Below are 24,015 nucleotides of genomic sequence, written 5' to 3' on the forward strand. Positions count from 1 at the left end.
AAACTGGAGATTTCTATTATGGAATCAAGGAAATGAATGAACCATGGAGAAGAGGGTATGAAAAGGGAATCCCAAAAAGATGATCTAGAAGGCTTTTCCTGAGAGGTAGGAGGAAAACCAGGAGCTTGCTTACTGTAATAAAACCCAGGAGAGGGAGATTTCCCAGAGGAGTTTCCAGAGGCTGCTGAGGAATCAAAAAGGATGGTCATTGAAAGGTGTCCTATGAATACAGAGTTTAATCTAATGATTCACAGTGCAGGGACAGCCAGCATTCTCCATTTCAACAGTCTGTCTGGTATCAGAAGCCCACACCAAATCGATGGGACTGGCTGGCTGGGATGCCTCTCCCCTCAAGCCTGATTCACAGCCGCTCAACCGGAGTGAAGAGGCAGAGGGAGAGGGATATTCAGCCTCAGTCCAGGGGCGGTACCTTTCGTAGTAGTTTGTGGGAGACATCAGCTAGACAATAGAGGGCAGAAAGTAGCTAGTGCATAGCCCATTAAGTCCCTCCTGACATTGGAACACTGAAAATACCAACATTTGAACACAGTTTTCCCCTGGAGCCTTTCCCCCATGAAAATTCCCAGTTGTAAGCCATATTGACTTAAATCTAAAGTGTCAGAAAGGCTGCCCAGCATTCTGGGAGCCAACCAGCTGAAAGCACATTTGTATGAAGGTTGGGACAAACAAAATAGAATTCAGAACATTTTTAAAAATCTGCACTAGTGGTGAACTTTTCTAGGAAACTTAACAAAAATGGACCCTCTTAGGCAAAGAAAGAAAAAAAAGCACCGGGTTTTATCATTATTCATTTGTATTCTTACTGAAATATAAACTTGGGGAAATGGTGAAGGGAAAAAACAGCACATGTCTAATTTCTTTACCAGGCACAGGGGGCTGGAGGAGGCTTCTATAGCATTTAGTGGGCAGCTTTATGTAGTTCTGTGCTTCGACTGTGGCTAAAGACCTCTGTGCCACACAATGGGCAGTTTCTAGTTGGATTTTAAGAGAAAATAACTTTGATCATTTCAAAAGCAATGAAGCCTGATGCAGCGAAGAGAAAAGAGGGCGGTAATTTATGGCTACCATTAAGGACACAAAGACAAAGGCAGAGGGAACGTTTCACTAAGTGAAGATTTACAAATGTGTAAAAACCCACCCTTATGCCCAGAAACAGCTGAGTGTCTCTCTCTCTGCGCTGCACAAAAGGGGGTGGAGGGCGGGGTGAAAGACAGAAAAAGGGATGCTAACCTGCCTGCCTTCACTGGGGATGAAAAGGTCAAAAGAAAGACAACCACAGAAAAGTTATTTTCTCAGGTTCTTCATCAGGCAACAGCATTAGCCAAGAGGCAGTCAGCCTGGGCACCACGGGCATGGGAGGGACAAGGACTGAAGAGGAGGGTGCAGAGGGGGACCTCAGGGAGGGGGATGGCCCCTAAGAAGATGTTTTTGTGTATGAGTTCCATTGGGATTTTTGTGATATTTTTTTCTGATTATCAAAGGAATGAATAGATAGATATAGATGCAGACACAGATATAGATGTAAATATAGATACACACAAGTGGACATGTATGTATATATGTATATATATATTCACAGGAGAAAATGGACTAAATACAGAGAAACTCAAAGGACATCAAAATCGCAGAGTATGGTGTTTGTTGCATCTAGGAATTGTTGCTACATTTGTTCCTGGAGTGATGCTGAGTGTAGGGGTGTCCAATTTTCTGTGCCTAGGGTGGTTTGGGAAGGCCCTGTGCAGTGTGTTCCCTTGTAAGGCTGTCTTGCTTGCAGGGCCAGGTGACAGGCACTCCTTGTATTTGCAGCTGGCCAGACCTGATGTTTATGAGTTCCGTGGTCATAGATACCACCTGTTCCCCAGGCAAAATTAGGGCTGTCTCTTGTCCCTGGCAGCTTACCCTTGTCATCTAGACCCCTTTCCCTTCACCTTTTAGGCTGCCCTGAAGATACATTTAACTGGTTTTTAGTGAAAGGAATATTTTCTGCTGTGATTCTGGGCCCAGTACTGTGCCCTATAGTGGAACAAGTAAGGCACCACCTTCAGAGGGCTGTGAGGTGGGCAGTGAGAGGGCCTGGGCTGCGCAGAACGGAGAAAGGTGCAGAGGGTGTGCTGAGGTGAGCAGAGAGGCTGCTCACTGACTTCTCCTGAGGGTCAGGTGTATGTGGATCACCCCCACTTCATCCACACTCCCCCTCCCAAGTGGAAAGGCAGGAAAACTCCTGCCTTTGGGAGGCTTTGGGGTTTGGGGATTCTGAGTTGGACACTTTCTGAGTTGTCCCATGTCCGAATATTTCAGGCTAGAAGTGCTGTTTGTTCTCACCAGTGGTTTGGGTCAAGTTGTAGGACACTGAAACCAGGCAGAGCAGGAGGAGGCTCTTTGAGAGCTCTAGCGAGCGGGGTGGGAGTGCAGGCGCCGCGGGTCTGGTGCCAGGGCCTGCCTAAGGGAGGAGGCCCGCTCCCGACAGGCTGACAGCCGCCCTCGGGCCACTGTGGCCGCGCCCCCTGCGCCCCGAATCGAGGGGGAAGGGAAGGGGCCGGGAGGGGCGGCACTGCCCCGCGCCGCCCGCCAGGGCCGGGAGGACCGTGTGAAAATGAGGCCGGGGCTCGGGGGCCGGGCGGGGCCAGGCCGGGGGTGTCAGAGCGCGGCGGGCAGGGCGCCCGCATACACCTCGCCGAGCCGCTGCTGTGCTCGCCGCCCGCGCGCCGCAGCCTCTGCCCGCAGCCGCCGCGCCTTCCATGGGGGTCGCGGGGCGCCGCTCACCCGGGGCGGCCCGGGCGCTGCTGCCGCTGCTGCTGACGGCAGCCGTCCTGCCCGGCCGGGGCCGTGCCCCGGGGCCGCCGGAGGGTGAGTGTCCGGCCGTGGGGGTGCACCTAGTAGGCGGGACGAGCGCCGGGAAGGGGTGCCCTGGGTCCGCAAGTGGGGTCGCCTTGGGCGGCGGGCCGTGCTCGGGCTGGGCTGCCGGAGCTTCGCCTGGCCCCCGCTCCCTTGGGGCCCTCCCAGGCCAAGGTGCCACCACCGCTGGGGCGAGAGGCCCAGAGCCTGGGTGCCGTGGCCGGCCTCGGACCCGGGACTGATGACAGTTCCTGCCCTGGCCCCTGCCTCCCGGGGTCCCCGGAGAGCGCCTGCTGGTCACGCTCTCCCCTAATGAGCAAGGAGGAGGGCTTTGCAGTCTCGGAGTCCAGCTCCTCTCTGGTCTACGTGGGGAAACTGAGGGCCTTGGTCAGGGTACGTGAAATGGTAGTAGCTTTATTCCTGTTCTCTTTCGGGGCCGGGGACTACTCTTGGAGGCTTCAGGTTCGGTTCTTGAGATTTTTCTATTTGCGAGACAGCCGCTGTTTGAAAGGACCCGGGAATACCCCGCAAGCAGCAACCAGCCTGGCTTTTGGGCAGACATAGATAAGTACTCTGGACAGTCTTCACTAACTGGATTTGCAATACTTTCAAAACTTTTGTTTCTAATTAACATCCTGGAGTGATGTCAACCCAGGAAATACTTCTGCCAAGGCCAGGGTCCAGGTTGAGATGAACAGTGAGCAGTGGTGAAGGGGGTGGGTACCATTCTCTCTTTGCACCATCTGAGAGCTCAGGGGAGTGTGCTCAGAGCCGGGCTCAAACTTTCCCCTCATACCCTGAGACAAAAGCTGACAGACGCTGCTCAGTGTTCGGAGCTTTTTTTTTTTTTTGCCAACTTGATCTTTCCTTCAGCATTTACTATTGCCTACACATGTGCCAGAAAAGAGGGACACAGGCCCAGTCTGTCATCAAGAAACCTAGAGGGGAAGAAAGGCAGAAAAACAGTGACAATCCTGCGTGACGTGTGCTCTGACAGGAGATAAATACAGGAGCACCTTACCTCACCTACACTCGGGGGTCATGGTAGGCTTCCTGGAGGAGGTGAATCTGAGCAGAGTCCTGAAGATACATAGAAAGGGTGGGAACTATTCCAGTCAGAAGGAGCAAGCTGTGCCTGGAACCAAGCCTGGGAATGGTATGGTTCATCCCAGAGGCTCTGAAGCAGTTTAGTTGGTGAGGAGTGAAGTGAGGTGTGCTGGTGGGAGATGATACCAGAGAGGGACCAAGGTCAGATCTCACAGGGCTTGGGGCACTATACCAGGAGATTCTGTGCTCTTTTGCAGATGTGGACGAGTGTGCCCAAGGGTTAGATGACTGCCACACCAATGCCCTGTGTCAGAACACACTCACCTCCTACAAGTGCTCCTGCAAGCCTGGCTACCAAGGAGAGGGCAGGCAATGTGAGGGTAAGTGTCATGGGGACCACTGTGGGTGAGCCAGCAGGGGAGACTCCTCACCTCCGCAGTTCTTGTGGAGGCCACTCCTGTTGGTAAAAGTGCTGCCCCTTCCACCAAGTCACATTCCCCCACTCTCTGAAATGCATAGATCCTTAAAGGACTAGGAACAGCAGGTCTTTCCCAGAGCTGATCATACAGTTTAACCTGGTTCTGAAATGTCCTTTGTGCCTAACTTCTCAAAAGGAAAAGAGGTGTTTCAGTATCTTTTGGTCTCTCACTCAGTTTGGGGGCAGGAAGTCAACAGCTGTCTTGATCAGGAGGGCTGTGCCTGCCAGAGCAGGGCAAATCCTGCAAATCCTGCTCTTCGCGGCCCTAGTTTGCACTCCCCTGCAGGCTCTGAAGGCTCCATCCTATCCGTGGCTCTGGGTGGTTTGGCATTGTGACCTGCCAAGCTTTAGAGCTAGCTACACCAAGGATCTGCCTCATTTGGAGCTGCAAGTGCACCCTGGAAACGTGTGTAGAAGGATGTTTTAAGTCCTTAGAACCCCAGATCTGGGAGCCTGAAGTCTGGACCATTGGTGGTTAGATTAGCTCAGTGTCATGAACTCTGAAGTTCAGACTAGCTGGAGACTGAATGTTCAGGAGGAGGCTGTTCCTGGGGATGGAAAGCATAGCATGTTTGCTATGGAGCCGGCAGGGCTTTTCAGGGAGCTCTGAGCCAATCCCATTCTTCATTTTACGGAACACCAAGACTCAGGGGATTTGGGGGAGGGACTTGTGGCTATGATCACACAATTAGCCTGCAGGTAAAAGAAAGTCAAATCTGCACTCTAGCTCTGTCCCTGGCCCCACAGCTCTTCTATTCACTCAGCCTCTTGGGTCTCTCTGGTCGGGTGAGAAATCCTAATGTTTATGGTCTCTTTGCTGAGGAACAAAACTCTTTACTCTTCCACCAGAGGAGGTATGCTTCTGGTCAGGTTCACAGCAAGTGGGGTTGGTGGTCTATCCATAAAGCCCTTCTGTTTCTCCAAGTTCATATTTTCCCAGAGACAGACAACCATCTCTCCTCTATCTGCCCTACAGATAGACACGACTTCACCCTGAAACATTTTTTTGCTGATTCCTCCATACTACACCCTCACCATATGAAACATTTCATTTACACTACTGGAATGCACACATGTTGGTACCCTGCTTGGGGGAAAAATGTTCACTTTTTCACTGTGTCCTTTCTAGGGGCAGGAACCATGCCATGGATGTATTTAGTAAGTGGTGCTGAATGACAAGTAGCTAGAGTTTCCTAATTCTTAGCTGTTGAGTTTGACATATCACAAATAAAATTGAATTGCTAACAGCTTATAGTTGAAAAGTCTACTATTTAGTTTAAAATAACTAATGATTCACTGGCATTGTTGCTTTTATATAAATGGCTTTAAAAATAATATATGATTCGTGTTATAAAGAGTCAAACAACACAAAAATGTAAAAAACAGAAAATTAAAGACTATCCTCTTCCTTTATCCACAGGTAATCACCATTAACAAGGAGCATATATTCTTTGCATTTTAAACTAAAACCTTAGGAGCATTTACTCTCTGAAAACTTGTAGTATTTATGAGCTTTGTGAGTAAGAACATCCCTGTTTAGTTTGGATTTCTTGGTACAGGAGTCCAGAAATAGAAGGATTGCAAGGATTCAAAGATGTAACTCCTTTGTGTGTGTTTCTTGGCTTATTAGTTTTTAAGCCTCTTGGGTCCAGCCCACAGTATCCTTTGCTCCTGTGTAAATTCCAGGATGGGAACGAGGTTTACCCAGAGTGAACAGAAGTTTATCCTTCACAATTCCAACTGCCAAAATGTTGGAGATATGAAAGTATGGGCCCTGAATAAATATTTTTAAAATAATGTGAGTCATAAGTGGCTTTAGATAGAAGGTATTTTATTCTAAATGATCTTTGCTTATTATGTCTGACTTTGGGTAGAGGATGTTTCGCTGATCAGTATTCATTATATGGTCTTTACTTCTCAGTTTAGGGAACTGAATTAAGTTTAACAAAGATAAATCTAAACTTGGCCTTTGTATAAATAGCTGTATTTTTAAAAAATATTTTTTACTTAGAAATTATTTTAGGCTTCAGAAAATTTGCAAAAATAATACAGAATTCACAAGTGCCCTTCACTTATCCAAATATTAACAACTTATATAATAAGTATCAAACCAGGAAATTAACATTTTCACAATATTATTAACCTATAACTATACTATTTTAACCTCTAACTAACTACAGACCTTATTCAAATTTCACCAGTTTTTTTAATGTTCTTTTCTCCTCACCCCCAGATCCTCAGTCTTTCCTGGTCTTTCATGACATGGACACTTTTGATGAGTACTGTTTAGTTATTTTGTTTGCCTTATATTTTCTCATGATAAAAATTGATATGGCAGGAATTGGAAAGATAAGAGAATGTCCTATGTTTTCTCATGATAAGATTGCAGTTATGCATGTGTAGAATACAAAAGTAAAGCTTTTGACAAAGCTGCTAAGAAGTGCTATTGTGCCTGACTAGGCGGTGGCGCAGTGGATAGAGCGTCGGACTGGGACACGGAGGACCCAGGTTTGAGACCCCGAGGTCGCCAGTTTGAGCGCGGGCTCTTCTGGTTTGAGCAAAGCTCACCAGCTTGGACCCAAGGTCGCTGGCTTGAGCGAGGGGTTACTCGGTCTGCTGAAGGCCCACGGTCAAGGCACATATGAGAAAGCAATCAATGAACAACAATCAATGAACAACTAAGGTGTCGCAATGAAAAACTGATGATTGATGCTTCTTATTTCTCTCCGTTCCTGCCTGTCTGTTCCTATCTGACTTTCTCTCTGTCTCTGTAAAAAAAAAAAAAAAAAAAAAAAAGTGCTATTGTACATCACATAGGGAGACATGATGTCCACATGTTAACAGGTGATGTTAACATTGATCACCTAGTTACGATGGTATATGCTGGGTTTTTCTAGTGCAAAGTTAGTATTTTTTTTTGCTTTCAATAGATACATGACTTGGGCCCAACACTTTCAGCCTATGTTAATATCCTGTTGCTTCTCAAACCTTTGCCCACTGCTTTTAGTGCCTGCAACAATTATTACTGTGATGTGTGCCTCTTAGTAATTTTGTGTTTCCCTTTTTCCTTATACATTTATTAAATTGGAATTCTTCTGTAAGGAAGATTTTTCTATCTCTTTTTTATTTATGCATTGATTTTTAAGTTTTTATATTTATGCCAGTATGTACTCATGAGTATTTATTTAATTATATGTGTAGTTATTTATTTTTGGCTCAAACGGTTTCAGCTTTAGCCATTGGGAGCTCCATCATATTGTTTTCTCTTTCCTTTTTACATGCTCCTGTCCTTTTTTATTAGAAATTTCTTATTTTCTGGTACCACAAGATGCTCCAGACTTATCCTGTAGTTTCCCTTTCCCAGCCCTGGAATCAACCACTTCTCCAAGGAGCCCTTGTTTGTTTTATTGGGAAATGGTGTATAGAAACCAAGATCCGGATGTTTGATGTTTTCATTGTTGCTGGGTGATTATTCCATGTCCTCTCAGTGGACAAAGCTAGAAAATATATGTATGTTTACTAACCTGTGCATACACACATATCTGTATTTATTTCTTACGTCTATTCCTGTGTGTGTGTGTGTGTGTATTAAAAACAGTGTGTTACAGTGATACTTTGGATTCCAAAGCAATACCACAAGATTCATTCTAAACTCCCTCTTTGCTTATTCATAACTTCTTTCACCAATAGTGAGAAACTTGGCTCTCATTATCTGCAATATATTTACTTGTTTGTTCAATCCTACTATACAAATGAAATATTTACAAAATTACCAATCTGTAACACTGTGAGTAAAACAAGTTTACTGATTAGAGTACAGTATTTGTATGGCTGTTTTTGTTTTTAACCTTACAGCAACCAGTTGAAATATTGTTTTTCAAATTAATTAGGCTAGTACTTTTCTTCCCTGTTCTCTTTAGTGTGGTTATATTATTCATTTTTAATACAGTATGTTCATTTGTTTCTATTTGTATTCCTTTTTATTTTTATTTTTTTGTTTTACAGAGAGAGAGAGAGAGAGCCAGAGAGAGGGATAGATAGGGACAGACAGACAGGAATGGAGATAGGTGAGAAGCATCAATTCTCAGTTTTTTGTTGTGACACCTTAGTTGTTCATTGATTGCTTTCTCATATGTGCCTTGACCATGGGCCTACAGTAGACCGAGTAACCCCTTGCTCGAGCCAGCGACCTTGGGTCCAAGCTGGTGAGCTTTGCTCCAAGCAGATGATCCCACGCTCAAGCCGGTGACCTCGGGGTCTCGAACCTGGGTCCTCTGCATCCCAGTCCAATGCTCTATCCACTGCGCCACCACCTGGTCAGGCTGTATTCCATTATTTTTTTTTTATCCCTGCCTTCACCTCTACCCCTGTTTCCTGGTTAATTGTATATACATACATATATAGATTTCTATGTATTCATATGTGTTTGGAAACATCACTGTAGTTCTGAGAGGGAAAGCTATACAAAAACTCAGAGGAGAGTTATTCCCTCCTCCTACTCCTGTTACTCTGTCCCCATTCCTACTTGTCTCTACCCCTGTTCCCACATACTATGGTTATTATTTCTGTAGTTTCTGGTTTATCCTTCCTATATTTCTTTTACACAAATAAGCAGCTAAATGTGTATTTTATTTTTAACTAATGTTATAATTTACATAATATAAAATTCACCTATTCTAAGTAATGTAGAAACTATGATTTTGGGTAAATTAGCTGGGTTGCCCAACCATTGCATAGTGTAGTTTTCAAACATGTTCCTCATTTCAGTCAGATCCCCCATGCCCCTGTGCAGTTAATCCTTGTTTCCAGCCCCAACTCCAGGCAACCACTAATCTATTTTCTGTCTATAGATTTTCTTTTTCTGGAGATTTCATATAAAAGGAATCATACAATATGTAGTCTTTTGTATTTGTCTTTTTTCACAAAGCATAATGTTTTTGAGGTTCATCTGTGTTGTAGCATTTATTGACATTTTATTCCTTTTAATTGTTGACTAGCATTCCATTGTATGGGTACACATATTTGGTATATATGGATATACATTACCAATTGATAGACATTTGGGTTGCTTCTACTTTTGACCTATTATAAATAATTTTGCTATGAATATTCACCTGCAAATCATTGTGTGGACATAATTTTACATTTCTCTTGAATATTTACCTAGGAGTAGAATTTCTGGATTATATGGTAAATTTATGTTCAACCTTTTAAGGAACTGCCAAATGTTTCCAAAGTGGCTTTGACATCTTATATTATCATCAGCCATGTATGAGGGTTCCCATTTCTTCTTCTCCCTGCCAATACTTGTCTTTTTTATTGTAACTATTCTGGTGAGTGTGAAATAGTATCTTATTGTGGTTTTAATTAGAATTACCCTAATAATTAATGATGTTGAGCATCTTTTCATGTACTTATTAGTCATTTACCTATCTTCTTTGGTAAAACAGTCTATTCAGATCTTTTGCCCATTCTAAAATTGAGTTGTTTTCTTATTAATATGTTGTAAGAATTATTTGTAAATCCTTTATAAAGCATGTGATTTGCCAGTATTTTCAACCAATCTGTGGCCTGTCTTCATGTTCTTAATGGTGTCTTTTGAAGTGCAAAAATATTTAATTTTGATGAAGTCCAATTTATAAATTTTTAAATTTTGGAGTTTGTGTTTGGTGTTGTATCTAAAAAATTTTTACCTAACTCCAAGTTCTCAAAGATTTTCTCATAAAAGCTTTATATTTTCTCTTAAAAGTTTTACGGTTCTCTTACATTTAGGTCTCTAACCCATTTTGAGTTGATTTTTGTATGTAATGTGAGGCAAGGGCCTAAATTAATCTTTTTGCATATGAATATCCACTTGTCTCAGTACTATTTATTGAAAAGACTGTCATTTCTCTGGAAAAATTGTCTTATCACTTTTGTCTAAAATCAAGTGACTACAAATAAAAGGGTTTATTTCTTGACTCTCCATTCTGTTCCATCGATCCATATGTCTGTCTTTATGCCGTACCACATACTGTCTTGATAACTGTAGCTATACAGTAAATGAAAATCTTCCAAACAGTTTTCCTTTTTTCAAAATTGTTTTTGGTTCCTCTGAGTCTTTTGCATTTTCATATAAATTTTAGGATAAGTTTATCAAGTTCTGCAAAAATAGCACGTTGGAATTTCATGTGTGTGTTCTTTTGAATCCCTTTGTTTTCTACACAAAGATGACATACTAACAATTCTCTTTTGCATTTTTCTTTTACTTAATAGTATATCCTAGAAACCACTCCAAATCAGTTCATAGAGATCTTTATCAATGTTTTTCTTTAACAGCTGCATAGAACTTCATTGAGTAAATGTGCCCTAATTCTTCAACTCTCCGATGTGTGGGCATTTAGGTTAGGTTTAATATTTTGTAATTACAAATGCTGCAGTGAATAATCTTTTGCGTATTTATTTTCCTCTTGTTGGAGATGTATCTTCAGGGTAGGTTCCTGGAAGAGGGATGGCTGGGTAAAAGGTAAATACATATTTCTCTATACTTAAGAAAGAGCATCTGTCTGGTTTACTTCTCTTTTTATTCCTCAGACATTGATGAATGTGAAAACGAACTCAAAGGCGGCTGTGTTCACGACTGTTTGAATATTCCAGGCAATTATCGCTGCACTTGTTTTGATGGCTTCATGTTGGCTCATGATGGTCATAATTGTCTTGGTAAGGAAAACGGTTGGAAGTGGCAATTCTCCTTTACCCTCTGGCCCTGTACCCCGTTTTTTTCCTTTGATGAAATACTCATTAAAACAAAAAGGGGATCAGAGACTTGTGTTTTCTGGCCCCCCTAGAAATCACACTCTCTGACAGAAAACCAGATCAAGTGTTTTAGTTTTTATTGTGAACATTCATAATATGAACCCTCCAATAGTCCAAGGAGATGGGCGGGCATCATCATTTACTACTTACATTGACTTGTCCCCTTTAAGGTCTTTGATTTTGTGTTAAAAGAGTCCTGATTTATAACCATTTCTTTAATGTTTGTAAGTGCCTCTATTCTAAAGTTAGGTAAAACTTCTTGTCCTGAAGACTCCAAGTGTGTGCCTGAATCTCATCCAGATAGACCCCTCCCCTCTTCTTTCTTGAAGTAGAGAGAAATTCAAACAGAAACCTTCCATCAACATCCTCCTAAGAATCCACTAAACAGAAACATCTGTTGGAGTTTAAGTCCCTGAGTTACGGATTGCAGAGAGTGGTGTTTATGTGGCTTCTTATGCTAGGAATAAAACAGAACTTGGAAATACCGAGTAATTGGGTAGAGTTGCGTGTTAGATAGTCTTAGAGCATGTAGTTTGTGGTCTGTTTACATTTTAAGGCTGGTGTTATCAGTTGTATAGGAGGACATCAATGGAAACAAATGGCACCAGATTCCTTTGACACTGATGACCCTTCCTATGGCTGACCCACTTGTCCACTTGGTTGACCAAGGAGCAACTTAAGCCAGGTCCTGACTGTGGGGGCAGCCATTCAGGTGCTCGCTTACAGTGCAGTGGGAATAGCCACGTGACCAAATGCTTTGAGATCAGTCTAACAGTGACAGACAAGTACAGGCAGAATTTGTACTTTGTGTGAAGTATTTTCCTTTGGGACTCACTACTCATATGATCTTTATCCACTTCAGTGTCACCTGGAGCCTCATCCTGATGTAAATTCTGTCCTTTCCTGTCTGTGCCCTGTACAAGAGGTCAGGCTTCAGGTCAGACCACTTGGCTGGATCAAGGCCTGGAAGATCACCGAGTCCTCTTTCAGACTTCCTACGCCATCAGTACATAAAAAAGGCACATTAGGGGGACAGTCCTGAGAACAAGCAGTACATTGAGATTAATTAAAACTCAAAAAAAGGAAATGACTTTTAGTGCATAATTTGTCAGGGAGTATTCAGTATATTTGTGTAGTTTGTTGTTGATTTTTATTTAGTTTTTACCATTTTCTGGGGGAAATCTCACATTTCCCTTTGATTTGCTGACAGTGGCATTGTGAGGATTTATATCTGATGGCAGTTATGCCAACTGTCATCGCAGTTATGGTCAAACCCACAGCCTGGGAGAAGTGTGAGCTTCCTAAGAACAAGAAGCCACACCATCCAGGAGTTCAGGACCCAGGCCAGGGTTGGGTGGGGTGGTTCAGAGTACAGCCCTGTTCAGCAATCCTGAGGCCTGGAGTCTTTCCTTGCCTGGCTGCTAACCCAAACATTTTATCAGTCTTTCTCCATTTGCCGTCCTTATAGGTCTCTTGTGGGTTTGGTAGCAAGGACTTGCCTTGCAGAAAGGTCCTGAGCATCCACTGACTGTATCTGAATAGGCTAAGGGTTCTTTAAAAGGAAGGCAATGGAAAATAAAGTGGTACATTAAGAATCGCAGGACCAGCACACGTAGAGACTTCTCTGCCAGTTAAAGGTGAAAGGGCCAAAGCATTTTGCGACCAGAAAGAAACGGAGCCATAACTTTCAAGTAGTGGCAGTTTCCTGTATTCTCTGGGATGCACCCTCACCTTTCCTGAGCCCCCTGACCACATACTAGCCACAACTATATATATTAGCCAGAATCTACAAAGTGCAAACACCACTGAGCTCTGGCACTGGCCCCAGAGTCCTCCAAGTTCTAAATGCCTGTGAGCCTGAAAAATGAAACTCAGCTCTTCCACGCCGCTCACCCCACCTGAATTCAGTTTCTGTTTACTTGAGTGTCTGGATACAGGGCCTAGTTCTTCGGTTTTGTAGCCGTGGTTCCCCACTCGGGCTGCACATTGGAATCACTTAAGAAGTTTAAAACAACACCCTGGCCTAGGTCTCATCCAAGACTAATTCTGTCAGTGTCTCGGGAGGTGGGTCCAAGCCTCGGGGTTCTAACATGCAGCCAGGGTTGTAAAACACTTTTTTACAGTCTGGAGAAACTCACCAACCTGGCCATATAGAAGTGTGCCTGCAAACACTCACACTCTGTACTGTTCAATCAGAATGCATCCCCTAACGTAATGACACACATTTCTGATTGCTCTGGAGAAAAGGATAGCGGGTTAAACAGGGAGTGCGGTGTGGCGGCCCAGAGCGGGCACACCTTCGCCCAAAAGCAACCCGGGATTTGGTGTTCAGGGAAACATCTGTCCAGCTCACTGTGAGTACTCAACAGAGGAACACCTAGGCCAGGTGTGTTCCAGCATGGCTCATCCTCCGGAATGTGCTCCCTTCACCCCTTGGCACAAAGAAGGGCACGTTTGTTAGGCTTTAGGGGATGGCTCGAGTCCCATCAGTTTAGAAAGGCATCTGCTCGGGAGTGTGGGAAGACCGAAGACTGTCAGATCTGAAGCTTGAAACCAGATAATAGATATTTAAATGTGAGTTTTCTTGTTATGGATGTGCCCAGGAGCTAGTGATAGGCACATGGGAAAGCAGGCTGGAGAAAATAAAGTGCCTTCTCTGAGCCTCTGTCGTGTCTGAGACTTTTCTGGAAGTTTCCTCTTCCTCAGCTCTGGTGAAGCTGTGCTCTCCTGCTTGCTTGTTGGTGCATCGGGCAGTCAGGTGCCGCTGCAGGCTCCAGGGCTGGGCTGAGTAAAACACAGGAGTTTGCAGCCTGTTGGAGATGGATAAGTAAAAGATTTTGAGGAATCAAGAATGCAAATTAAAAAGGTTTTGAGAATGCAGTGCGGTACATATATTGATGTAGCCATGTGGGTATGACCCAGCGGGAGGAAAGTCCCCTGATCTCCCCCCCCACGCCCTGCCCCGAGGGTGTGTTTCTGCTGTGTTTGTTCTCTGTGTTTCTGATGGCCCCTTCTCTGGGGCTCCTGCCTGTTGTATCCTTCCAAGTTCTACCTCTGCATCCCCTTTCTGTTCCCCTGTCTCCCTTCCCACACTCCTGCCTTCAGCTTTCCCCTGTCCATTCACCTTTATCAGACCATTGTGAGTAAATGGTTTTCAAAGCTGTCTTTACAGCACCAGGCTTAGGTTCCTCACCACCTGCTGGACGTAGCCCCAGCCCCGAAGGCCAGCACCTCCAGCTATCACCTCCCTGCTGGGGTGGAGCCGACCAGCTCTCCACCCCCATCTCTCTACCCAGTGCTGCCCTTCCCCAAGTTTCTTGGCCACCCTACCAGATGCCCACATGGCTCCCCGCCCTGCAGCACCTGTACACAGTCCTCTTTTATTTCTTCCCTCCTAGGCAGCCCGAGAGCCAGGCCCCAGGGCCAGTCCCTCACTAGTACCAGAAGTAGCTATTTCAGACACTTGTGTGAAGCCGGACTCCCAGGCTTTCCATCCTTCCCCTTCCCTGTGTCCTGCCTTCAGCCACTGCGTTATTCTTCCCAATCTCACCACGTCACCCCAGCTCCAGTGGTCCCCAACTGCCTCCCAAATGAAGTAGGACCTTCTTTGCTTGTTATTCAAGATCCTCTGCAGTGTGACCCCAAATCTATCTACAGCTCTGTCTCCTGTAACTTCTCTGCTTGTACCTAAGCTCCAGCCTGGGGGAACAATCCACCGTTATCTGAGCAGACTCCCCAGCCTGCCCCCGCTCACGCTCCTCCTGCCTAGAATCCCTTCTCCTGATCAATAGTTGAAGACATCTAGCAGGGCCCATCCTTCAGGGCCCATCTTTCATCAGCTTCGCCATGAAACCCATCCTGATACCCCACAGCCACACTGACCCCCCTTTCCTTTGTACCACCTCTTACCATATCTCCTAATTACCATATTTTTTGCTCCATAAGACGCACCTGACCATACGACACACCTAGGGTTTTAAGGAGGAAAATAAGAAAAAAAAATATTCTGAACCAAATGGTGTGTTAAAATATTTAATAAAATACCGTATTTTTCACCCCATAAGATGCACCGGCATTTTCCCCTCCACTTTTGGAGGAAAGAAAGTGCGTCAATGGTGCGAAAAATACAGTACGTGCACATTTGTCTCTCCCTGCCCTGAAGAGCACGCTCCCAGAGCGAAGGAATATGATCTTACACTTCTGTTTTACTACCTCCGTGAGCACGTGCTTGGGAGAGAGATGATCTTGTGTGCATGGAGAAGGCCTCTTTTAGGCAAACCCCGTGAGGGTTGGTTAATCATCTAGGGGTCCCATTGGCTTCTGTGATGCAGCGACCAGAAGAGGGACTTTATCTCTGGTTAGTAGGAGTCCCTGAGCTGCTGGGTGGGGTGGTTGGAACAGTGCACTAAAGCAAAGGCTAAGCCTTCTCCCTCACCTCCCCGACCACTGCCAGATGTGGACGAGTGCCTGGAGAACAATGGCGGCTGCCAGCACACCTGTGTCAACGTCATGGGGAGCTACAAGTGCCGCTGCAAGGAGGGGTTTTTCCTGAGTGACAATCAGCACACATGCATCCACCGCTCCCAAGGTACCTTCGCTCTGCTGTGGCTGGGAGTAGGGATGGGGGGCAAGGTCATATCTGAGAGTCCTCCCCATGCCCAGTGACTTTAGAAGGGAGCATGGGCTACGGAAAGTCTGGGGCCCAAGTTTCTACTACTGGTTAACTGTGGGCAAGTCGTGTTAGCTTCACCTTGTTCACCTGGCAGCATACGCAGGTGAGCTCTGAGATCTCTTCAAACTCTCACATTCCCTGATTCTAATCTTTAAATAGAGTGCTTTTCAAACATGACTAGATGTCTCAGGAGAAGTGGACAATCTGCCAAGTTTTTAAAAAATGTGCTGCAAACCGCAACACCAAGTGTGAGCCTGCTCCTTGCTCGGGGTGGGTGGGAAAGGGCTGGAGCCTTCCCCTGGAGACTCCGGGGCTTTGCCCTGCTTTCAGCCCCGGGTTAGGTCTGGCCTTCCCCGGGTTTTGTGTTTTTGAGCTCTGAGCCTCTGAGACTCCAGGGGTCAGGGGACTCCCTCCCCAGGCCGGGGGTCTCTGCACTATGGCTCTCTTCGCCCATGTTACCACTTACCATTCCTCCATAAATTTGTCGAAAACTCTTCTGATGGCCTTCTTTCTGTTCTCTCTGCTTTGAATTCATACCTTTTTTTTATTTTCTCTATTGGTTCAGTGGACTCTGAGGGAGAGGCATGGAGTACATTTGGCCAATCCACCACTTTTAACCAAAGGATGTGCTTTTAATTCTCCTCTGCTCTTTCTTAAGTCAAATAATCACAGTTTGGTGGCTGCATTTCTTCTCCCAGGGTTGCCTGTGCCTCCTTTCAAAAGAAGTGCCCTTACACATTAGACTATTAACTCTTTTTGGACCATGTTGCTTATTCATTTGCATAATTTAAGAATAAGGCCATTTTAAGTTCTTTTATTGAATCACCAATTTGTGGGTATATTACTTTAATTGTGGTTTCAGTGACTTTTCATGGGTTTCTTTGTGGAAGATGATTTTTGCCTCATTTTCTAAGAGTGACGGCTCCTTCCTTACACCCAACAAGAAAGCTTGTTTGGGTCCCGAGGATGGTCAGAGGAAGCCTGGGGTTGGTGGGGCTGAGGGCTCTTACCAGCCCAGCCTGCTCACTGTCCATATTGGGCACAGTAGCCTCACACCCTGGCTCCAGTGAGGCAGCTCTCTCTCGTGCAGACTTGGTAAGGTAGCAGCTGGGTTTCATTTTCCTGCCGACCTCCCTGGACTCTTCAGTGAGCTCTGCTTCTGGTGCAAGGCAGAATTGAGATGCCAGCGGCACAAGTAAGCTGGATCTCAGAGCATCTTCCTTTTTGTGGTTTAGGGCTGCTTCCTGAGAAGTCACTCTTCAGGGGTTCTCTTCAGGGGATGGGGAGGGAGTTGGGGACCTGTAGGCCAAACCAGTGCTTGAACACCCCCAGGGTGGACCCCACCCACTCACAAAGCCACTGTCATCCCTCACCCTTGCACTTCCAGAGCGGTGGCCCTCTCTCCCCCGCGGGCAAGCCCCCGGGCTGATTACCGACACAGGCTCCTCGTAACAGTAGTAACTACAAAAGCAGTTCCTTTCCATAATCTGTGTTTTCTAAATCTTCTACCATTCAGACATTCTTGGGACCCCTGAAGAGTATTTAAAATGAACGTATTTGTCTGGAGCTAAAACCAAAACCCAAGAATTCGAGTTGTGGTCTGGAAGCGCTCCCTGTGATTTTCTGTTGTGTTTCAACCTGATGGCTTGGCAAATTCATGTCAGCGTGTGCCAACAGATTATAGCACTCTGTAACTGAGACCCCTTCCGTCCTGGGGCTTAACTCTTCAAACCCAACAGCCTCTCAGCAGTGTTCCCTTAGGATTTCCTCCCTGACATGCACGTTTTAAACCCTTAGAAAGTATATTAAAGTAGACTTTAAAACCCACAGTTGATACTTAGAAAAGCTTTAAAAGAAGGTAACACCTCCAGCTAGCATTTTCTAGCGTTGCTGTTGTTTTTAATAATTATTTACTAAATGTTCTTCAAGGTAGGGGAATCTTACTAGCTGATTCTGAGGGAAAACTCAAGCTACTGATTTTTGTTTTTGTTTTAATTCTTAGAGACCCTGAAGCTCTGACTGAGCGACTGTGTGTTTTCACCCGTGGAGTGGGGGTAGGCCGGAGAGACCCCGCCCAGCCCGCCTTTGTCCCTATTCAGGGGTGCTCAGGCGCTCAGAATGAGCATTCCCCCTCTGTTTTGTCTCCTCTGAGAATATTTTTAGATGTTTGTACTGCAGCCTTTTCAGAGTAGCGGGGAAGGTGTCAGGGCAGCCAGGAAGGGGCTATGCGCTCAGCAGGGCCCGTTTCCCCCTCTCTTCTGGCCCTGCTGCTGAGGCATGTATTTATATTTGGTTTCCAGAGTATTCTTCATGAGCTCCTGAGCCTGGGGACCTCCAGAATAGGGCGTTTCTAATGTTTCTGAGCTGTTTCCCTCCCGTTGAACTAAGAGCTCTAAACTTGACTGCCAGGCCCATTTCTGGGGGATCCAGGACTGTGAATGGCTGGGCCTCCCAGTTTGGACCAGATTCACCTGCTTCCCCTAGCAGCGGTCTTGTTTTGAGTCAGGGTGCTCTGAAAAGCTTTCAGTCACCTCCTAAAAGCCCTCAGCATCTCCAGAGCCATTTAAGTCTTCGTTATCTCCTGGTAAGTTTAGGTCTAGCTTGATATGACACGACATCAAGGGGCAACTTTTTTGTATATCTCCACGACATCTGACACACTGTTTCTTATGAAATATTTCTTGTGTAAATGAATTGCTCTGCAGCAGTAAAGGTCACTTTGTAAATATCTTAACAGACTTATAAACAGAGTGAAAAAGACGAAGAAAAAGAAGCAGTTGACCTGTTAGGGGAGTGTGCTTTGCAGGTGTTGCTGCCCATTTCTTGGGTACATTACGTCTACCCCTAGGTGCTCCTGGCACGTGTCATTTTAAAGGTTCTGCTGACCCGAGGATAAATGTAATGCTTGCTGTGCCTTCCTAGGAGGACAGGACACTGCTTCCGAAGGCAGCTCTCGCCTCCTGTGCCATCTTGGCACCAGGAGAAAATAATGTCTTCAGAAATCACCAGCCGGAGCACAGAGAGCTTTTCCCTGATCGTGCAAGCCTTGTTCTGTTGTAATGGACAGCAGCCCTTGGCATGGGCGCATGCCAGCAACTTCCAGCAGATCGAGTGCTGGAGTTCAAACAGCTCATAACTGTCAGATAAAAGCCAAGATGGTTTCAGGAGAGGATGGGATGTTTTAACTGTTGCACTGCCTTTTGGAATAGGAATGACATCTGTTGGTATTAAAATAATTATTCTGGGGAAGCATAGATCAGTAGTTCTGTAGTAGAATTGGAGAGAGGTGACTTTTGACTTCATTAAAACCAAGTGGGTAAGGTTTCAGGGGCACAAGACAGAACAGAAGAGTGTGGGGCCCTAGAGAAGTTGAATGAAAACCTTTAGTACTTATGTTTAAAACAGTGTTACTTCCAGGATTAGAAAGTGCCCTGTTAGTGGAGAGCCAATGAGGACAAAATCCCTACTTTCAAAGATGTTTTAGAATTGCATTGCATGAGAGAAGTGAAGGCAAAGATAAATGAATGGGACTACATCAGAATAAAAAGTTTTTGCTCAGCAAGAGAAACTGATATAAAAATAAACAGACAGCCAACTAAATGGGAAATGATATTTTCAAACAACAGCTCAGATAAGGGCCTAATTTCCAAAATTTACAAAGAACTCATAAAACTCAACAACAAACAAACAAACAATCCAATAAAAAAATGGGAAGAAGACATGAATAGACACTTCTCCCAGGAAGAGATACAAATGGCCAACAGATATATGAAAAAATGCTCAGCTTCATTAGTTATTAGGGAAATGCAAATCAAAACTACAATGAGATACCACCTCACACCTGTTAGATTAGCTATGATCAACAAGACGGGTAATAGCAAATGTTGGAGAGGCTGTGGAGAAAAAGGAACCCTCATTCACTGTTGGTGGGACTGTAAGGTAGTACAACCATTATGGAGGAAAGTATGGTGGTTCCTCAAAAAACTGCAAATAGAACTACCTTATGACCCAGCAATCCCTCTACTGGGTATATACCCCCAAAACTCAGAAACATTGATACGTGAAGACACATGTAGCCCCATGTTCATTGCAGCACTGTTCACAGTGGCCAAGACATGGAAACAACCAAAAAGCCCTTCAATAGAAGACTGGATAAAGAAGATGTGGCACATATACACTATGGAATACTACTCAGCCATAAGAAACGATGACATCAGATCATTTACAGCAAAATGGTGGGATCTTGATAACATTATAAGGAGTGAAATAAGTAAATCAGAAAAAAACAAGAACTACATGATTCCATACATTGGTGGAACATAAAAATGAGACTAAGAGACATGGACAAGAGTGTGGTGGTTACCAGGGGTGGGGGGAGGGAGGACAGGGGGAGAGTTAGGGGGAGGGGGAGGGGCACAGAGAACTAGATAGAGGGTGGCGAAGGACAATCTGACTTTGGGCGAGGGGTATGCAACATAATTTAATGACAAAATAACCTAGACATGTTTTCTTTGAATATATGTACCCTGATTTATTAATGTCATCCCATTACCATTAATAAAAATTTATTTAAAAAAAAAAAAAAAAAAAAAAAAAGAATTGCATTGCATGAATACGTACTTAGTGCAGTAAGGTACAACTTCTGGCGAACCATGTCAACCCAATAAGTTAAAAAAGAGCACAACAGACTAAGCTGATGTTTTGAGAATACTCTTGGGTGTGATAATAGTGCCTTCAGAGGGCTGGCAGGTGTCAAGGGCTTAATGGGTTTTGAGCTGAGGCACAATGCTGGCAAAGCACTGTGTGTGTTAAACCATCCTGGAAAATAGCCACTTGTCCCTCTTCCTGCCACCCTTACCATAAGATTAGGCCTAATGAAACTTCTAGTATACCCAAAAGAATTATACAGCAGCCAAAGCAAACCACAGGAAGGAGGTCTCCCTCTGTTTTCTTTGTTGTTGTGTTGTTATTGTATGATACTGTTAGAGGCTTGTGCCCCAAGCCCTCTGAGAGGGGGGCCCAGGGAAAAACTACAGTGGTCACAAAAAGAGGTCCCTGGGCAGTTGTCCATGTGTTGGTGCCAAAATACAGTAGTTACAGTCACTTCCCTAGTGTGGATTTGGTGGAGGTAGAGAGAAGGGTGAGAATTTTCTGAAAATCATCTTTAAGAGTCTGTGAAAACATTGGGACTCTTCCTCAGCCTATCTGCAGTTTTCGTAGGGATGCTCTCCTGTCCTCTTTGCATTCTTGATCAGCATTGGTGACAGTCCCTGGGGTCAGCAGGCTGATTTCACACTCAGCAGAGAGCTCCTGGTGGGGGCTTTCTTTTCAGTTTACTGGGGGGGGGTTCCTACTTCTTTTAGAGAATTGAAACATCTCTTGGGGACATAAGAAATACTTCATGTCTCTGTTAATTGACCTGCTTAGATTTTAATGACATGTTCTTTTAAAATATGGGGCTGCTGGAGACTCAGGCAGGCGGGTCTGGGGCTCGCCCTGCTCATGTGCTACTCTGTTTCGCAGAGGGTCTGAGCTGCATGAATAAGAATCACGGCTGTAGTCACATCTGCAAGGAGGCTCCAAGGGGCAGTGTGGCCTGCGAATGTAGGCCTGGTTTTGAGCTGGCCAAGAACCAGAGAGACTGCATCTGTAAGTACAGCCTGGCGCACCCCCATGCTGGGAACCCTCCTACCCCAGAGGTTGTCGTTGGCAGCCTGCACCAGAAATGCCACCTCACGGCACAGCAGCAGCAGCAGCAGGGAAGGCAGTTGGCATGAGACACTGACCTCCACTGAGTACTCAGGTCACTCACTGCACAAGGGGAGTCCCCCAAAGGGCAGGGAAATGGTGTTTTTTTAAAGGAACGAATCAGAAGGAAATGAAATTCAGGAGTAAGGAGTGCTAATGTTGGGGGCTGGGTACCCCCATTCCCACAGAAAAAATCCGATTTCCACATCTGGCAATCACAGCTCTCTTCTACCTGGTTTAGGCTTCTTTTATAAGCCTAGTCCTCCTCTTCTTCCCCAAACACCGACTCTTTGCCTTTCAGAGAACAACCTTTATATTCTTTCATGCCCAACAGCCTTTTTTAAGCATTCCTCCCTTCCTAGCTTGGTGAATTCTCACTTAACTTTTAATATCCTGCCTGGCTTCTAATAATGATAAGGGTGATGGCTACCTTTGGGGGAGCATTTATGATGTGCAAAGTCTTGTCCAAAGACATACCATGTCCCATTCAATTCTTATAATCATCACCCTACTAACTAAGTATTATTATCCTCAGTTTCAGTTGAGAAAATTGTGGAGGAGGGAAGGCAACAAGATCACACAGTGGATAAGTAAAAACATTAAGATTCAAGTGTCAGTCTGCCTAGCTCCAGGGCCCCGCTCTTAGCCACCATGCGGTTCTGCCTCAGAATCCGCCCTGATGACCTCAGACGGGGCAGCCATTTTGTATTTTGGCTCCCATGGCAGAGAGTCGTTTGTAGGGTATGACGCTCTGGCTTCAATTGTGTATTTATGTGTGTCTCCCCAACTCTGCGGCCCTCCAAGTTGGGACCTTGTCTTATTTTTGCCTCTTAGTCTTCTCCTGGTGCCTACCACAGGATGTGCTCAGTCCACGTTTTTAAATTAAGGAGCAAATAAATGGTGTGCACAGTCGGGACACAGCTGCCACACAATGATGAAATATAAGAATAAAACTCCATTGGGTAATAAAAAACAACTGGCCGTTAAAGGTGTCCCTAAACCACTACTGATGCAAGAGGAGACACTAGGGTTTCCCTTTAGGAACTCTTCCCAAATCATGGACCTTCTAGAAGACCCCTGCCATGTGCTAGGGATGGTAGTTCACAATGAGTAGAACTTATTGGTTAAGCGATGAAGAGACAGCAATTTTTTTAAGTCACTGCACTCCTCTTTATTTTTTTTACTTTTTAAATTGAGGTATAATTGACATTAAACATCGTATTAGTTTCAGATGTACAATATACACCTGACATAATGTGAGACAGTTTCGTTGGTGAAAGATTTGTTCGGATGGTCTCCATCGCAAAGCAGGGCACGGCCTTGAAGCCACTAAACCAGGGCTGCCGCCACTACCAAAGAAAACAAGCTCCAGAAAACTTTGGGGTCCCCACAAGTGAGGCTGTCCCCGGGGGGCTTGCAGTGGCTGAGCAGGGTGAAGACCACTTAATCTGGCTCCAAAGGGAGGGCCCAGGTCCTCCAAGACCTGTGCAGTGAGACTGTCAGCATCTCACAGTTTTCAGGGACCAGCGGAATACCTGAAAGCTTATTTTTAAAAATTGTAAATGTTTTTAAGATGTCACTTCTCAGATAATGTTATAATCATACCGAGGAAGAAAAAAAGGAAAAAACAAGATTCAGAATTCCACCATATAACCAGCGGTTTCACTTTTTTTTTCTAAGAGAGAGAGAGATAGAGAGAGAAAGAGAGAAACAGGGACAGACAGGAAGGGAGGGAGAGGAGAAGCATCAACTCATAGTTGCAGCACCTTAGTTGTTCATTGATTTCTTTCTCATATGTGCCTTGACCAGGGGGCTCCAGCTGAGCCAGTGACCCCTTGCTCAAGCCAGTGACCTTGGGCTCCAGCCAATGACCTTGAGCTTCAAGCTAGTGAACTTTGGGCTCGAGCCAGCGACCATGGGGTCATCTTTATGATCCTACACTCAAACCGGCAAGCCCCACTCAAGCCACGGCCCCACGCTCAAGTCGGATGAGCCTGTACTCGAGCCAGTGACCTCGGGGTTTCAAGCCTGGGTCTTCAGGGTCCCAGGCCAACATTCTATCCACTGCTCCACCGCCTGATAGGCTTCACTTTTTTATATCCCTATTTAGTTGTTGTTCATAGGTATGTCACAATTTTTACACAGCTATAATCACAGAACAGTTTCTCACATCACAAATGTGCATATAGTTATTTAAGTTAGAAAAATTACAAGCACCTATATAAGAATTCAAACAGTCTAAGAGCGTGTAAAAAAAAATAACTTTCCCCCTCCCATTGCCTTTGCCAGAGGTAACCACTGTTTGGTCTGATGGACAGATAGTTTTGTAGTTGGATTTTTTTTTTTTTTTGGCTTGTCATCAATGCATTCATACTTAGCCTTTGTAATCACTGGTTAATATACCAGTGATTTGCATTAA

The 24,015-nt window shown here is 45.0% G+C and overlaps 1 protein-coding gene across 5 annotated transcripts in view; it reads left to right on the plus strand.

Moving 5' to 3' along the window:
• The first annotated feature begins 2,654 nt into the window (after positions 1-2,654).
• The window catches only part of SCUBE2 (signal peptide, CUB domain and EGF like domain containing 2), a 76,383-nt gene continuing 55,022 nt past the window's right edge, over positions 2,655-24,015 (plus strand). For all 5 annotated transcript variants that reach the window (XM_066366099.1, XM_066366116.1, XM_066366102.1 and 2 more), the window contains exons 1-5: positions 2,655-2,868; positions 4,161-4,283; positions 10,955-11,080; positions 15,630-15,764; positions 21,372-21,497. In XM_066366099.1, coding sequence (XP_066222196.1) covers positions 2,760-2,868; positions 4,161-4,283; positions 10,955-11,080; positions 15,630-15,764; positions 21,372-21,497 — 619 coding nt within the window. In that variant the 5' untranslated portion in view covers positions 2,655-2,759. The remainder of the gene's footprint in view (positions 2,869-4,160; positions 4,284-10,954; positions 11,081-15,629; positions 15,765-21,371; positions 21,498-24,015) is intronic.

The sequence above is a fragment of the Saccopteryx leptura genome, chromosome 1, assembly GCF_036850995.1.
Source record: "Saccopteryx leptura isolate mSacLep1 chromosome 1, mSacLep1_pri_phased_curated, whole genome shotgun sequence".
Taxonomy (NCBI): Eukaryota; Metazoa; Chordata; class Mammalia; order Chiroptera; family Emballonuridae; genus Saccopteryx; species Saccopteryx leptura.